Here is a 17,255-nt window from a genome sequence, read left to right as displayed (position 1 = left end):
CTAAAAGGTTGGTGGCCCATGAACAAATCAGGATTGGTGGACAAAAAGAGATCCTCTCTCTCTCTCTCTCTCTCTCTTTTCCTTGATTTGTTGCAATGAATAAGATATAAATGATATGCCAAGACAAGCTATAAAGTAGCTTAACTTACTTATAAACAGTGTGTTACTATTGTAGTTGTAGTTGTAGGGGCATTTATTTTTATCTTTTTAAAAATATGAATAATGATAAAAATATCGAAAAACTCAAAAACAAGAAGAAGAGGGAAATAGAGCCTGCCATTTATTCTGTACCCGAGTAATCCAACTACTACTCTTATCTATTTAAGTAGTTATAATTCACCTCTTCAGATTGCTATCTGCAGTTGGAAATTCATCCAAACTTCCAATTTAGAGCAACTGGGTCCAGGAAAAGAGAGCTTGTCTTTTGGCACATGGCCCTTAATTTCTGATTGCCACGTAAGCTGCTACTTGGAATATTCTTATTGGTGATGTGGATCTTTTTACTGGAAGATGGAACTCCATACCCTTCCATAAAGAAAATTGTCTTTTTTTTTCTCTCTCAGTTGTTCAAACTTAAAGAAATGACCGACTTGCGTTTGAAGGATCAAGAATCATGATAACACGCACCTAACCGTGCACTGCATGCCTCACTAGTGGGAAGTGGGAACGTCTAATCCAATAATATCTAGTGCGCATAAATCAATATTTTTGACACATTTTGTTTTCACGGTCGAGCTTCGATGAAAATTATTATCATTAAAACAAATGGAACAAAGAATATCGATATTATAACAATAATAATAATAATAATAGTTTTAGTGCCTGTTTGGTTCATAGGAAACAGGTCATTCCGATTTCAAATGTTTGGTTAGGTAAAATTGAAATCGTATTTCTATTCTTGATGGAATTAAATTTTTCTATTTAGGGGGCGTTTTTTTTTTTCTGGATTTTAAGAAGGAAAAAAGTTGGTCAATGAAATTTTGATTTCTATTGACCAAAAATCTCATGAATAAATCTTTCCTGAAAAACAATTACCTGGGTAAGTGTATTTATCCAGATAAATAACTTACTAAAATGTGAACGGGGTCTTAAGAAAATAGTCATCCCCTCCCCATCTTTTGAGAATGGATAGAATTTTATTCCAATCGATTCCGATTTCCATTCTGATTCCTGTTTGAATTAAATAAACTATGAAAATACACCACTCTAATTCTGATGCTAAAGAATTTCGATTCTGATTCAAACTAAATCAAACGAATCCTAAGTTTGTGGGATCCAATATCACAAGTGAGATAGAATTCCCCACAAAAATATAAATGGGAATTCAGTCCACTGTTGGACAGTATGAGCATGGACATGTCTTGGATGAAAGCCAATCTTGCATTTGCCTAGAATAAATTGTGTACTCTCAACATGATCCGATGATTCATGGCCACGATTATTCCAATCATATTGATAATGATGCCACTCAAACAGTGGCCCCTATATATCCTCCGACCTCAGAAGGTAGGACGTGTATGTGGAGCATCTGAAGTCTGAACTGTTGTAGTGCCCCAATAAAGGTAAAAATATAATACAAAAATACTGACGTCAAGCCCCTAAGTTTGAGGCATAGACTTGGCTGGCAGGTCGGTTTTGAGGCATAATGAAGAATCTAGCCACTCTTTGCTAGCTACAACAGTATTCACTTTATCGATCGATCAATTTATTTTGTTCCCTTGCCTTATCCAGAGGCCCTCTGAAGTCTAAAGTCTAAACTTAGGCTATATTAAACTATGGGAGGATGGGGAGTGAATAAACTAATGATGTGTGCAACTGCAGAGGATATTGTAAGAAGCTGACCGCTGCCCGCCCGAAGTCGGCTGTAAATTTCAGCGGGTGGTCCGGTAGGTAAGGGACATCGGACATCCCACGCGAACGTGGACCTCTTTTGTTTTTCTTTAAACCCTTTTCTCATAACTTCTTGCATTTTAGTTACAAGGAAACTTCTTGCATGCAGTACGTCCAAATGCCCTACTTGATTGCATTTGTATATAAGGAAAGTTGGTCAATGGGTTTTTAGTTCTCATTGATCAAGAAATTTATGTTTATTTTTCAGATTTATGTAGGGATTAATAAAATAATCCTAATAATTGATATTCATTTTTTAAGTGGGTAAATAATTTTTTCACCTAAGGAGAAAGTTGTTAACATTTGAATAGGACAAAAACACCCCTTTTAATAATAGATTTTTATGACTAAAATGATCATTACATTATTTACCTAGAAAATAAAAGAATAGGGGTAAATGCATTTACCCGAACAAGTATTTTTTAAGAAAAACTTATCCAGATAATTGCATTTACCTGGATAAATAACTTACCGAAATAACTCATTTAAGCTCTCCGCAATAACTCCCTAAACCACCTGGAGTAATGCTTCGAGAACTGAAAACACAGGCAATGGAATTAGGTACGGTGGATATATAAAGGCTGTCAATGAGTTGGTTCTAGTTATACCGAGCCAATTAATTGACAACCCGATTAATAGTTATATCAGTTTTTGTTCATCTTCTTGTTCTTGCTTGCTCTCAATGAATTGTTAATCTTTATTTGTAATTTTTATTATATTTTATGTCTAAAAGGATAAGTTTGATAAATAATATAATATAATTTTGACTAAAGACAATTGATTGATTCATTAACATATAAACAATTTATTGTTTTATTGTTATTTTTGTTTAAATTATATTATTAAATAAAATTTTGAATTATAATTAACATAAATAATTATAAATCCTCACCCATTTTCTGGGAAGTGGGGGGCCTGAGGGCACATAAATTGGTGGGTCTCATGAAAAATAAATAAATTCGTTTTCATATATTATTGGTATTAATGGATCTCATGGAAAAAAAATAATTCCCATGCAGTTGTTTATTTGGGCAAGTAATACCCGGGTAAATCACTTATACTTTGATGCCAAAATTTGTTAATACATGGTGGGACAATCTTATCCCATTAATAATATTAATTTTTGAATAAAATAATCATTATATAATTTTACTTACTGAACAAATTAAAAAAAATAAGGTTTTTAAAATCAAAACGGACAATGAACCGGTCAGGAGTCCAGTTTCTGGGTCAAATGGTTTGATTGTTCGAACCAAATGAATAGCCCATTCTAACAAAAAATAAAAACCGGCCAAACTATTAAATGGTTCAACCACCCGGGTCAGCGGTTTGCTAACTAAATCAATGGTTTTTAGAGAAATAAAAGCTTTGGGGTAAAACGAAACCGATCACCTAACCAGTTCTCAGTTTTTTCGATCTGATCATTTGGTCCAGTCCATTTTTGAAAACCTTGAAAAAACAATAAAAAGTGTACTTATTTAAATAAATATTAATTTCTTAAAATATACTTGGTCGGTTAATTACATTTATCCAAATAAGTGACTTACCGAAAGGGTAAATGTCAGTTAATAGGATCAGACTCAGTTTTCCGATTAATAATTGGGTCGGTTTTAAATCTATAATTTGTTCCCATTGATTCACACCCTTCCCCGAACCAGACCCGACCCGTTGGAAGCCCTACGGTGGATGACAGCCAAAGATGCTCGAGATAATAACAGCCAAAGCCTATGCGGGAAAAAAATAATAAAGCATCTGGAAATAATTAATTTTAAGATAAGAAGAACGAGTTAAGTGAGCGAGGAGCGAGTGGGGCCACGAGCATAGTAGTTGGAAAAACCACAGAAAAAGCTGAAAGAGATAGAGAGGAGCAAAAAAGGCCGTAATGGGAAGTTGAACCAATCTCAAGTACTCGCTGGCCGACTGGCCGTGGAATTCCTTCTAATCGCCCATCTTTCTCTCTCTCTATATTTAAAAGTTAAAAACTCCCCAAGTTCTCATTGGATTAGACTTTAGAGGATTTATGTTTGCACTGCACACCTGAGACCAGCTGAGTCGTCTTCTACTTCTAGGACCACCACTTCCGCCACAATTGGTCCCTCCCATCGCCACCGTCTCCATATGCACTTTTAAAAGATTTCTCAAGTTCGTCTCTCTATACAACAAAAGAGAATGAAGGTAAACCAACAAAAGGCTTGGAGAGAGATTTTTCGTTATTGTTTATGTTCTTCGAGAAGGCTCAGTGCTTGCTCTGTTCTTTCTTTTTTCTTTTTTGCCTCAATGAGAAGGCTAAAAAGCTTGTACATATCTTCAGTTATTATACTAAGCGAAAGCTCTTGGATTTTGTTACTTATTTATTTTTTGCAGATCTTCAGTTGGATGCAAAGTAAGATTCATGGGAGACCGGGTAACAAGAAACCAAGTGGGGTCTTACCTAATCGTAAGTGTTGTTTGATATATTCTTTTTCTTTTCTATATTTTTTGATATAAGATTAATACTAAAGATTGCTTACTTCTTTTCAGTCTCGTTGTTATGTTATAGCGTTGAGACTAGTATTCTGATGTGATGGCATTCATATATGTACAATATTTTTTCTCTATCCTTTTCCTTTTTGTTTTGCTTGAAATATAGTTCTTATTCATATATTCAGCTTTTGTAAGGCTCTGAATTGATGATGCATTGTTTCTTTAGTACGAATACGAACTGATGTTGTTACTTGAAAAAAAAAATGAAAAGAGAATAAAAAAAGGGGAGATTGTCACGTCATTTCAGTTGTTGACTCCATGACAGTAGTTTTGTGTTCTCAAATTCTCTACTGAAACAATTGAAATGCTGATTATTCCGAACTGAGAGTTGGAGAATCGTGTGGTCTCAACTGTTTTACATTGTCTAGAGAACTGGGTATCTTGTTATTCAAGATGCTGTATTCCCTTTTCCTTTGGTACTTTCTTCAGATCAACAGGCTGTATATTCTTCAACCTGACTCCTTGATACCAAGGCCAAAGCGGGAAGAATTCAGAACTCCGAACTCAGAAGATGAAAGGGAAAGGGAAAGAAAAACAATAGCACATTAAGATCAGTGAGAATATGATGAAAAACTTTCTTCCAAGTTCTAAACAAAACAGATAACATCTTACTCCCCCTCCCACAAAAAAAAAAAAAAAAGAAAAAGAAAACCCCCGAAACAGATGAAATGCATCTATCTACTTTTTTCGTATTTTCTATTTATGTCTATTCAATTGTTTCATTTGTTGTATTATTATTTTATATGTCCTTTTGCTCTTTGAGTTTTCAGTTGTTTCTTGCTTATTGCTATGGAGGACCCTAATATCCGTGATTATCCGGAGAGAGAGAGAGAGAGGCCATAGTGATTCTGAACATAACATGTTAAGTGACAACAAGGATGGATACAATAGCTTGCTGTTGTATCAGACAGGTTAATTGAATGTGGCCACCACAGTGACAAGTAGATGAGGACCCAGAACAATTCTTCATCTGGGGGGGTCACCTCCTCCGCCCAAGCCCAAAAGCATATGAAGGGAAGAGCTCAAGAGCTTTGTGGGGGGGTATTCCTTCTGTGAAGCCCTCCATAATCTGAGAATGGCCAAAAGAATGACTCCAAACACTTGACTACACGGGTTGTTGATGTCTGTACTTGTGGGGTATGCTACCATATGATATCATCCATCTCTAGCCATAGCCATGCATCATATATTTATTTAAATTTAATTTATTAACTAGCCCAAAAATAAAGTGGGAACTGGCTTGTTGCTTTAATGAGATTTTACTTTATCCACAAAAAAAAAATGTGGGCTCATTTTTTTTTCCTTATTTTTTATATTTAAAAAAAAATTATAAGTTTGGCCCGCTATAATTGATTGGGTCATATCTAATACTAGATTGGGCATGGGCTGATGTAGGCTGTGTAACTGAACCTTCATGAAAGATCCAGTGGACCTCGTAGCCCAAATCCACCATATGAATCCTCCATGTGTTAGGAACATATGAATCTGGTAGGTGGGATGCTCCATAGTTGACCCGACTAGGAGAAACCCTTTTTCAAATAGAGTTAAACAAAATTAACAGAAAAAACTTGTGATATAATACTCCATAGTTGTTTTAGAGTTGACATTTTTCTCAATCTTGACCGTTCAGATGAGCACAGTTAGATCAAATCTCAATGGATTCTTTTTAATTTTTTTGAAAGGCCAAAGTTTAATTATTGTTTATTTTCCATGAAAGGAGAGAAAGTGTACCATAGGCTTGAAGAAGCCTTTTCCCACACTTCTTTTTCACGTATCATACGGCGTGTGCTGCACAAATGTCTCACTCGAAAAGATTGGGCCATTCTAACCATTTATTTTTGGGCCCATTTATAACAGGATCTGGTGCCCATAATTCTCTTATGAGCGCAGAGTTTGGGCTTTGATCCATTTTGAAACTTGTGGGAACACGATGGCCCACCATGCATATGTGATATTTGGGTCCTCAAAACTCAAAAGAAGATTTAGAGGAAAAAGTGTTTGAAACTGTGAACCAACGAACATATAATTTTATACAGCCAAAAAAATGAAAAAAAAAAACTTAGAATTTAGGTAGGTTTATACTAATTACTCCACTACTGATATTTACGAATTTATTATTATTATTTGAATAAGAAGGAAATATACTCTCTGATCTGATATAATTTAAATGGGCATCTCTCCCTTCATTTAAGCTCAAAAATTTTCAAATCCATAATGTGCTTTAATTGAAGCAAAGATATATTGGGTTTTGATATGGTTTAACAATTTAGCCAAATTGTAGCCTCACCAGCTAGGCTTGTATGTACATAAGTTTCAAAACTGTGGATAAAATTATTTCTCTGTCACCATTTGTTTGATCAATTTTTATTACATTTTTCATATTTGATCAGAAACCATCCATGAGCTTTTTGCTTTCGATAGAATGATGATCCTCATTTCTTTAGTCTTGTTCCGCTATGCAGATCTTAATTTGCGAGAACCTCTTAAAGAAGAATTCAGTGACTGGCCTCATGGGCTGTTGGCAATTGGGACATTTGGAAATAATGACTTAAAAGGGGAGTCAGAGAGGTGTGATCCTCTGGAAAATCCATCTTCATCACAAGATCTACTAGATTTTACAGCTGAAGAAGTTGGGAAATTAGAGAAAGAGCTAACCAAGCTATTATCGCATAAACCAGACTCCATTGGGACTGAATCAACAAATCTAGGAGAAACCATTCATCTCCCACTTGATAAGTTTCTAAACTGTCCATCCAGTTTAGACGTGGATCGAACGAATTGCCATAAGTTCTGTGAAGATTCGGAGGACAAGAATGATAATAATCTGCTAGGTAATACCAGTATCGTCTTGAGCAAGGGCAAAGACGTTTGTGTGGACGGCAAGAAAGCAATCGGAAAAAGATCGATTACTTTTCTTCTTAAGAAGATCTTCGTCTGCAGAAGTGGTTTTCCACCAGCTCCAGCTCCAAGTTTATGGGATCAGCTTCCGGAGTCAAGGATGGAGAAGGTATATATAATTATATACACACACACATTCATTCACATATACATCAAACGGGATTTCCTGCCCACCACTCTCTACCCGCCGTGAATTGCAGCCACACATCGCCATCCTGTATTGTGAGATGTGGGGTTGCAGTGTAGCGTAGGTAGGGTGTGGATAGAGAAAGTGAGTAGGAAATCTGGGTTCCACATACATATGTATATGTATTTATGATGAAGTATGTATGTGTTAGTTCATACAGCCACTCAGCAGCTCTACACATCACAGGCTGGAACTGGATCTGTAATCATGGCCGTAGGATAATCTGGAGACCCCTCAATTCAATAAAATGTGAATATGTCAGTGTTTGGAAGAAGAAACAAAATAACACATCAACTGGTGTTTGGTTTAAAATTAACATTAGCATGTTCATATTTCATCGGAGTTGTATGTGATCGTCCACAGTTGCAGAAAACCTTTTCATCAAATGTAGAATTACAGCCAATTTTTTCCCCCTCTCATAAAGGACCCATCTTATGCTAGAAACTGATCCTTTAGGAGTATAAACTTGGTTAGAGGCACTAGTCAGCAACTTCAGATCTCCTCAATTACACCATTTATAGGTGGAGGTGCATAAACAGATATTTACACATATGCTACATGTAAACAAATTTATATGTGTATGTATGCATATATCATGCCTATGTATGTATTTTTTGTATGGTATGGATGCTATTTTTTTATTTTATTTCATGCTTTTAACAAATAATATTGCTGTTGTAGCTTTTGAGAGCCATTCTTCACAAAAAGATATATCCCCAAAGTTCCACTTCATCATCATTAAAGAAGTACCTAGACAACAGACAAATGCTGAAGGCAATCAACAAAGATGATGAACTAGAGGAAACATCAGATGATGGATGTAAATGGGACAAGACAGATTCAGAATGTAAGTTTTTACAAATGATCACACAATGGTTTGATTTCCCATGCAGGAATCGGAAATGGGTATATGAAGAAGACTTATGGTATTTATCTTTTGAATGCAGACATTGTTCTAGAGATATAAGATTTCCTCCATTTCAGCTAGCAATGGAAAGATATTATGGTAAGAAGACTAGTGAGTCTAATGTCCAATAAATGCTTCTCTTTTCTTTTTGGAACCAGACTTATATTATTGTTCATCACCCATTTGCTCGGAATAAGAAGCATTGATTCCTTATTGTTAAATAATGTTGCAGATCGATTTCATCATTATCTTATTGACTGAGGAGGGGCTATCCTTGGATCGAAGAATTCAAATAGCTGGAACCAAGCCATCAGGGTCAGCCATGAATAAAGCCAATGAAGGTGATTATATATTAAGAGACATGATAAAAGCAATGTGAGGTGTGATCGTTGGGATCAAAGGATTTGTGCAGTCGTGTTGATATTATATATATTAAGACTTTTTTTTTGGATCTTTTAGACATGTTTTCCGTTCCTTTTTTTGACGGTTGGACGTGTAATGTGTAATAATTAATTCAGATATAATCTCATGGGCTGCAATTAATGGATTTGATATTAACAGAAGGTAGTCTTTTTCTACTTCTGCTTTTAACTTTCAATTTGTGGAATTGTGGGTAAAGATTAAACTGATGAACGTAAGCCTTTGGGTTGGGATCGTTTTAATTTTAAAAACAGAAAAGGGAGAGAGAGGGAGGGGGAGGGGGGGTATAAAACAATACAAATAAGGAAGGATGATTGATCAACAGTGACTATTTAAGGAGTAATCGAGTAGAAGAGGTGCGTAGGTGTAAGCGGAATTAAAAATAACAGAAGACACTGATGGGAATGAATCATCCATGAATGGTCTCATGACTCATGGGGCTAAAGCAGTGGCCACGTGGCAACATTAATTGTTTGCGTATGGCACCTATAAAATTCTATAAGTTTGGTTTTGCAAAATTTAGATGGAAAAAAAAAAAGATTGTTGAATGACATGCATGGCTAGCAGATAGGGAAAGGATAATAAGAGCCTGCTCCTTAAGAAAAAGGAGGAAATCTTTTCATGGTGGATAACAGGCCTCTGCCTCCCATGTTTTAGATAATTTAGAATTTTCATGATAGAGAAGAATTTTCTCCTTTTCTATAAAGAGCCAAAATGAACTCCATTTGGCTATGCTTCACCCGTGACTAGCTCACAGCTTGCTTTTGGGTGATCAATTACTGTTGAGAGTTGCAAATGAAGTTAGTAAAATATTTGGCTCATTATGATCTTAATGAAGCTAGGCGTAGAAATAAGATCAGATATGTACGTATCTGAAGTTCTGAACCACTAGCTCTAGCTGGTCTATAGTCTCTTTTTTGTGGTGGTTCTTTGTGTTCTCTCTGTTCCGTTTTTTAATGAAATTTCTTACAAAAAAATGGGTTAAGAAATATTAAGTACTAAATAATTCAAAGATACAGAAATTATGGGAACTTTTCATTAAAATGTGTGGTTGCTTTGTTAATAGATTCTTATAATATAATACATGATTTTATTTGTAAATAATTAGAAATACATTACATGTATTAATATATAATTAATGTTCCAAAATTTTCATTCCACAATTTTTAACATATCTTTTAATTTACAGTAGCACATATATTTTGTTGAACTTATATCTTCCTTAATTTTTTTCCCTCTCCATTTTTCATATAAACAAAGCCAAACAAATACGATATGCTCAGGGTCAGAGCCCAATTCACATCTGTACCCCACAGAGGGCACCCCACAACACACCCAAGGGAAAATATGGGAGGGAACGGATTAGTTGGAGATAAAAACATACACACCCGGCTGAACTATCTATCACGGTTGAACACGTCAATGTTCAATATAACTGATTGGTGTGTTCAACTTCGATAGATAGTTCAGTCAGGTGTGTATGATTTTGTCTCCAATTCATTCGAACTGGGGAGATACTCCCAATATACGGTTAGGATGTACTGTGGGTCACTTGTGGGGCGCAGATGTGAATTCCACCGAGCCACCAAATACTAAAATTTAGATCCTTTTAATAGGTTTAAATATTAAAATAATTCATCTTAGCATATCTATGTTTGAATTATGATATATATTTTGAATCTTGAAGCCAATATCCTCCTTAATTATGTATGGCATGCATACTTTGGCACAAGTTATATATAAAAAAAAAAAAACAATAAAAATATTCCAAAATGCATGCATACATATATGCTTTCATTATCATCTACTGATGAAAAAGGTAAGACTCTCTGCTTCATTCATATCTGGAATGAGTAGTTGCCAACTTTTGAAAGATACCTTATCATCTTTCATCGAACAGTTGGAAAGCTGAAAGCTTGTGGAGTTCTCATTACATGCTTCTTTTATTGCTCTTTTCTTGAAAGCTACCACTCAAAAGCCAAGGTCAAGGTCATGTCAATGGTGATTGGTGAGAATAAGCAAAAGAGCTGTACTGCAGTCCACTTGCTCTAGTCTTGATTCATCAGCTTATATATTATAGATGGTCTCTTCAGCACCGTCAATGAAAAGGGTCAGCAGTAAACATCAGATTCAGAAGTGGGGAATTAGGTTGTCTTGTTGTAAACTTCCACGTGAAATTGAGGGAGAAAGTAATTAAGGGCTACCCTACATATCTGGTTCTGCTTCAGGCCAAGAAGATGAATCAGGGCAGTTTGGCAAGTTTTTTAAGGAAGATCTTAGTAAATTTGACAGTCAAAAAATGTATCGAGCTTTTGCATTAAGATTTAAACAGCTTGAACCTCATTTAGTTAATGTGTGTTTTTTTGTGCACCTTTTTCATGTGATTTGGGCTTTTCAAAAATTAAAAACTCCATTTAAAGCTTTTCAAGAATCACCAGATTTGGACTTCTGGCATCGATTTGGGCTGATAGTGAGGGACGATGGCCCATGGGCTCCTCCACTCGTTCAGGATTTCCACTTTTATGTGGACGGGATAGTTAATTCAAATGAAAAGCTGCGTTTGGCCTGATTTCAGTCTATTAATTTCGATAGTTTCTTTGATTCAAAAATTTAACTGTTAAGTTACTGCTTCAAATTCTCATTTTGAGAATTGATTCTTTGAAGTTGAAGCAAAAACAATTAGTTAAAAAAAATACATTTTGGGGTTAAAAATTCACTGTGTCGTATGCTTGTAGGATATGTTTAATTTTCTTTTTAGCTTCTGGCCAAGCAGTCAATTAATCCAATGTTATTTCATAAATTAAAGATAACAGCGCAAATTCTGATGTTTGCAAAAGATTTATATCATCATCGTCATCTAACCCTTATCCCAACTATATGACTAATAACTTTATCATATGATGTGAAATTAATTATGACCCCACTAAATTTGAATGAAATGGAATACACGTAGGAATGGTAACAAGGCAGGCCCGTCCCTGTGAAAATCCTCATTCCTGTCCTCGTTCCTATTAACAGGGACAAGGTTATCCCCATCTCCGTCCTCACGGGGATCTCCATTTCCCGTAATTTTTTTATAATGTTAATCATTTTATTTTTGTTTTTTATTTTATTTAAAAATAATAATTAAAATTTATATTCCTATAAAAAAAATCAAGCATATTTAACCATATTTTTAAAATATTAATATATAGATATATGTGTACATATATACATATATATCGTATGCATACATATACATATATATTAGTGGGAATCCCATAGGGTGGGGAATGCTCTCCCTATCTCCGCTAATGGGAATGAAAATTTCCCCATCCCCACCCCTTTCGAAGCGAATCTTCACAAAAATCGAGAAAATGAAAAAAATTACCATCCCTAAACACACAAATGCTTTGAATAAACAATCTCCATGATGTGTTCATATTTATTGAGATCACATGTGATTATAGTTCGAGCATATATGAATTCGGTAAGATTTTTGTTAATTATAATAATATTTTGTATTATTATCGTTTTTTTTACATATGCAGCAGTTTAGAATTTGGTAAAATAACTTTAGCTTTTAAGCATATTTTATATTCACATAAACTAAAAGGTGAAAATTAATATTATTTACATTGGAAGAAATGTCAAAATGTACGAGAGTTCTAGACATTCGATGTTGGTTGAAAGGGCTAGAAAACACTAATCAATCACACCGGAAAAAAGACAGAACAAAATGGCTGACATGGTAAAAACTGAAAACGACTCGATACAGAAACCATTCTCATACCAAACATTATCCAAGCCTCTAAAGGACATTTGAGGAAAAAACGTCTTTTCACTAGTAGCCCAGTAGGAAAAATGGTAAATCAAGTGGCATTAAATGGGATTGGTGGGTTTAATTGACGGGTTGTTGCCCAATTAACAGACTCCACCCAATTGCCACCTCTGCTATAACCTAAACGCTACAACCAAACTAGTGAGGCCCATTTGTGGCAAATAATTTGAGTGGTATAGAGTATAGAGTATAGACTATAGCGTCGGTGTTTTGCATGGTGGAGATATTATACTAACAAATGTCTTAAAAGCAAAAAACTTGATTTGCTGTATCTGATAAATACTGTTCTTTTGGTCAAAGGGATTATTCTCTCTCTCTCTCCCTCTCTCTCTCTCTCTCTGTCTGAACTCTGAAGTCGATGGAAGAGAAAAAGGGGATGTCTTTCTGAAAATAAACTTGTAGGCGCTGATCGGAAGGTTCAAACGCTAACCCTAAAATTCCAACATTTTCCGTCCAAGTTCCTTCATTTCTCTGCTCCTTTTTTTTATATTTTTGGAATTCTTCCGGGGTGATTGGATTTGAGCGTCTTCGAGTCATTAAGTATTTCAATCCGGAAATCTTATCTGATTTAGTGTTTGATATTTGTGTTTGAGGAAGCCATGCTTTTAGATCTCAAGGACTATGAATTAATGGGGTTTGGTTAAATTAGGGTTTTGGTGATTGTTGGAGATCTACTGTTAAAATGCTTTCTGAAGCTAGGGTTTTTAAGGAGTTGAGTTAATTTCGTTGAGTTGTTTTCTTTTCCTGCTATTAGGTTCTGAAGAGTTTAGTTGGGACTCGGGAGGAGTGTTGAGGCAGCCGAGAATTCAGCTGCCAATGCCATTTGCTGCGGTTTTGGGCATTTTTTCGGTGATTTTTGAGATACCGAAAAAGTTAGAGCTCGATGTCTTGGGCAAGCCTGGAAGATATCTTCCTTTCCACATCTCTTGCGAGCTATCTTGACAGTAACCTCTCATTCTCTCTCTCTCATTTTATCTATATCTGTTGTGCTTTCTTTTCTCTATTTGGTAGGTATTATGAATGATATCCGTATTAGGCTTTTCAGTAATTTTTTGATAGATTATGGGCTGGGTTGCCTTAAAGGTTTAATCTTGTGTAGTTTGAATAACAGCTTCGTTGCTTTATTTTACTAGAACTGAGAAGAGGCCTTCCTCTTGTATGCCTACATTTTACTTAATGCGTTAATAGTTGATACTACCTACAGTAGTTGGCAAACCCTTGCTTTATCCGGATTTTGTCAAAATTATTTGTTAGTTTAGTCGTGTGGAGTTTGGAGTAGTTATTCCTTTATCTATTAGAACTCTGGATGAGGAAAACCTCTCTCACAGTCTCACGGTTTGCATTGACCCCACTATTCCTATTGGTCAGGGAATCTCCTGGGATGTGACACACTGGATATGGGTTATACCTCCCTCTATGGGTGCAGGATATATATTGTCTTGTTACTACAGTTTTGGGTAAGAAAGAATTATCACGTTTTTCAGTGTTGTCAACGCAGTGAGCTGATGACTAGTAATTTTGGTCTTCCCATTTGATGCATTTTTTAGATAGATATTTAGTTCCCATTTGATGCATTTCCTGGTGGGTGTGTAGACGTTGGCTAGTTAATGCAAATAGAAAAAAAAAATAAAGATATGAATTAAAGTAACTTATAAACTATAATGATGAGGTCTCATATATATGTTAATTAAGAATGCAATTTCTTTGTTTTTTGTTTTTTTTTTTAATTTTTAAGGGGCTCTTATTTGAACCCTTACTAGAAGATGATTTGTTTGGGTAATGAAGACCTATCTGGTACCATATTGGGTTTATTTTCCATCATATATAGGTTAATGAGTCATTCTGGTGTGCAAGTGGTTAACTCTATTGTTGAGTGTATATATGGTAAAATAGATTGAAATAGGGTAAAATTACTTTTCTATATATGTCAAGTTTATAAAATGCAGAAATAATATTATGATTTATGATATGGTTCTTGATTTGATTCACTTCAACATTTTTCATGGTCTATGATGTGACTAAAGGTATCAGGACATTGATTGTGATACTACCATATTGTTACAAGTATGTGAATGCAGAACAAGTTTCATATAGAATTACCATAGTACTAGATTACAATGTTGACTGCCTTTAGGGGTGCATGTTGGAAGTAATTTTGAGTTTGTTGAGGTCTCAATTAGATAGGGCCATGGATGTTGTACCTTGGTCTGAATTGATAGGATGTTCAGGATTTTCATCGAGGGATTTCTAGATTGAATTACTCTTTCTCGTGGGTTTTAAATTCTATTGCCGATATCCTTGCTAGAGAAGGGTGTTCAGAGGAAGAATCTTGTTTGGTAATCGCACTTCTTCTACTACTGAAGTACTGATTAACATAAAAGGTTGAACATGGGAAAAGTGAAAGAAACTAGAGTTTGGAAACTAATCAATAGAAAAAGAAATGGTGCAGGGAGAAGTACCGTGGCCGCAAGATGCTTGATTTTTGTATTATCTATTGAATTTTCATTATTATTCCTTCTTTTTAACCTTTATTATGTGGCATGCAATCTACATAAGTAATATATTTAATTCAAGGTGTTTACCCAAAAAAAAAGTTTTAATAGAGAACTGAAAAGATGTGGTGTATGAATTTAAATCCAAAGATCATGCAATTTTAGCCATCTCCCAATATAAATGATGCATGCTGACCTAAAATTTCTAAATTATTAATTTTCTTAATCTGTGCTGCACCCCAAAACAGCACAAGATACAGTGTTATGAATTATTGAAAGATATGGCATAGTTTTCATGTCTAATTTTGTTAGCTCACACTTGTTACTTTCACAGAGAAACTTCTCGTTTTGCTGCGTGATGGTCGAAAACTCTTGGGGATACTTCGGTCATTTGATCAATTTGGTACTTTTTTTCTCTCATTATTTACTGGCATTTTGTGTATTCCCTTTTTGTTTACTTTCATTTACAATTTATCTGTTCTAAACTCTTCATGTACAGCAAATGCCGTTCTTGAAGGTGCATGTGAGCGAGTGATTGTTGGTGATCTTTATTGTGACATTCCCTTGGGCCTCTATGTAATTCGTGGGGAGAATGTTGTCTTAATTGGCGAACTGGTATTAAAAGTCTCACCATTACTTAATAATATTTAATTATTTTCTAGAAGCACCTCCAATATACTTTCTTATTGTTGTTATCTTTTGATTTTCTGATTGGATAGGATCTTGAAAGGGAGGAGCTTCCTCCACATATGACTCGTGTTTCAGCTGCAGACATTAGGAGGGTAAGTTGCACAGTCAGACGTTTCCCTTTTTTTGGTAAAATTGCTATACTTGAAAAGCTATCCATTTGAATAGCTGTTAGTGCTTTACTAGATACCAGTACACACACACACATGCCTGCAAGTATGTCTCTAGCTTTGATAATAGACTAGGCATCTAAATGTGGGTTGAAATGGTTTTATTTTTTTAAATTGGTATGCAAACAACACAAATGACCTATTGCTAATGTTGGAAAGGATATCCAAAGATTGTGTACCAAAAAAAGGACACCCAAAGATGTAAATCTAAAATGTTTTAGATTTTACTTGTGTTGTTTTGTAAGGTTGAACAAGTTTATAATTGACACACCTCTACAGGCACAGAAGGCAGAAAGGGACGCTACAGATCTGAAAGGCTCCATGAGAAAGAGAATGGAATTCCTTGATTTAGATTGATTTTTTCATGTCCAGAACACCCAACCCTACAATTACTGGCTGCCCCACGAGTTTATGCCATATCCGCAGATATTGATGCGGTTGGTTAGTTTTGGGGCTGATGGGAATGAATGTGTTTTGATCCCCCTTTTTTGATTTATTATTCCATCCCCTGGAGTTAGTTTTGTGGAGTAACATTTCTCCCCAAAAAATATTCCGATTTATTAGCTTAAGATGATTGGGGTGAGGATGTTTGGAGTTGATGTTAAAAACAACGATGATGCTTTTGCTTTTTTTTTTTTTTGTGGGGATGGCATTCTAGGGCGGTCAATTAAAAAGGGTGGTGGAAGTGACTACCATTTCTGATTGATACCAAATTGGGTGATCGAGGCCTTGAAATTCATTTTTAATTATTCTCAGAAACTTAAGTTCATTACCCCACATCCAGTTGGGATTGTATTTGCTTCTCCTTTAATGGTTAAGGTAGGGATTGGTGATGGGGCTTAGCTTGGAATCCCTTTGAAATGGCGTTGAGGAAGCTTATATTTTCTGTAATGCATGAAAATTCTGTTCTAATAGGATCTCTCTCTCTCTCTCACACACACATAATGAAATAACTGAATTTCCTTTTTAATAGCTGGTTGTCTTTGTTTTCCCCATTATTTGTGTTTGTGCAAGTGCTGGCGTGATTCACACATGAACTTAATCGCGAAAGCATTTGGTAAAAATACATTTGTATACTGAAAATAACAGTATCAGAAATTCTAACACATGTCTATTTAAAATTAGATCAAAGTTTGTATTGAAAATAAAACTTTCTCTCGAAGTTGGTTAATGTAAAAAGGTGGATTCTAATATTGGAATTGTGTTCGTACACATCACAACTAAAAACAGTGTGGCAATAATACAAAATTTATCAATGATT

At 35.1% G+C, this 17,255-nt stretch overlaps 2 protein-coding genes across 2 annotated transcripts; both read left to right on the top strand.

The window, feature by feature from the left end:
- The first annotated feature begins 3,761 nt into the window (after positions 1 to 3,761).
- Positions 3,762 to 8,983, top strand: LOC104600511 (protein DEEPER ROOTING 1-like). The gene is made up of 6 exons (XM_010263484.3): positions 3,762 to 4,065; positions 4,255 to 4,327; positions 6,876 to 7,420; positions 8,180 to 8,345; positions 8,446 to 8,504; positions 8,638 to 8,983. Exons 1-5 carry the CDS (start codon positions 4,060 to 4,062, stop codon positions 8,463 to 8,465), a joined length of 810 nt encoding a protein of 269 aa, XP_010261786.1. The 5' UTR covers positions 3,762 to 4,059; the 3' UTR covers positions 8,466 to 8,504; positions 8,638 to 8,983.
- Positions 8,984 to 12,859: 3,876 nt separating this feature from the next.
- Positions 12,860 to 16,964, top strand: LOC104600510 (sm-like protein LSM1B). The gene is made up of 6 exons (XM_010263481.3): positions 12,860 to 13,061; positions 13,400 to 13,589; positions 15,472 to 15,540; positions 15,637 to 15,752; positions 15,857 to 15,919; positions 16,274 to 16,964. Exons 2-6 carry the CDS (start codon positions 13,529 to 13,531, stop codon positions 16,349 to 16,351), a joined length of 387 nt encoding a protein of 128 aa, XP_010261783.1. The 5' UTR covers positions 12,860 to 13,061; positions 13,400 to 13,528; the 3' UTR covers positions 16,352 to 16,964.
- Positions 16,965 to 17,255: the final 291 nt, after the last annotated feature.

Source organism: Nelumbo nucifera, chromosome 8, assembly GCF_055504915.1.
Source record: "Nelumbo nucifera cultivar China Antique chromosome 8, China Antique-T2T, whole genome shotgun sequence".
Lineage (NCBI taxonomy): Eukaryota > Viridiplantae > Streptophyta > Magnoliopsida > Proteales > Nelumbonaceae > Nelumbo > Nelumbo nucifera.
This window is presented reverse-complemented; position numbering and strand designations above follow the sequence as displayed.

What these genes read in the sequence shown, in the direction of transcription:
- LOC104600511 (XM_010263484.3), top strand. An exon ending in AAGTGGGGTCTTACCTAATC is followed by an intron (nt 4,328 to 6,875) that starts GTAAGTGTTGTT and finishes TCCGCTATGCAG; the next exon opens with ATCTTAATTTGCGAGAACCT. An exon ending in GGACAAGACAGATTCAGAAT is followed by an intron (nt 8,346 to 8,445) that starts GTAAGTTTTTAC and finishes TTTTGAATGCAG; the next exon opens with ACATTGTTCTAGAGATATAA.
- LOC104600510 (XM_010263481.3), top strand. Translation starts at nt 13,529, where the DNA reads ATGTCTTGGGCAAGCCTGGAAGATATCTTCCTTTCCACATCTCTTGCG. An exon ending in TCTTGCGAGCTATCTTGACA is followed by an intron (nt 13,590 to 15,471) that starts GTAACCTCTCAT and finishes TTACTTTCACAG; the next exon opens with AGAAACTTCTCGTTTTGCTG. An exon ending in TCGGTCATTTGATCAATTTG is followed by an intron (nt 15,541 to 15,636) that starts GTACTTTTTTTC and finishes CTTCATGTACAG; the next exon opens with CAAATGCCGTTCTTGAAGGT.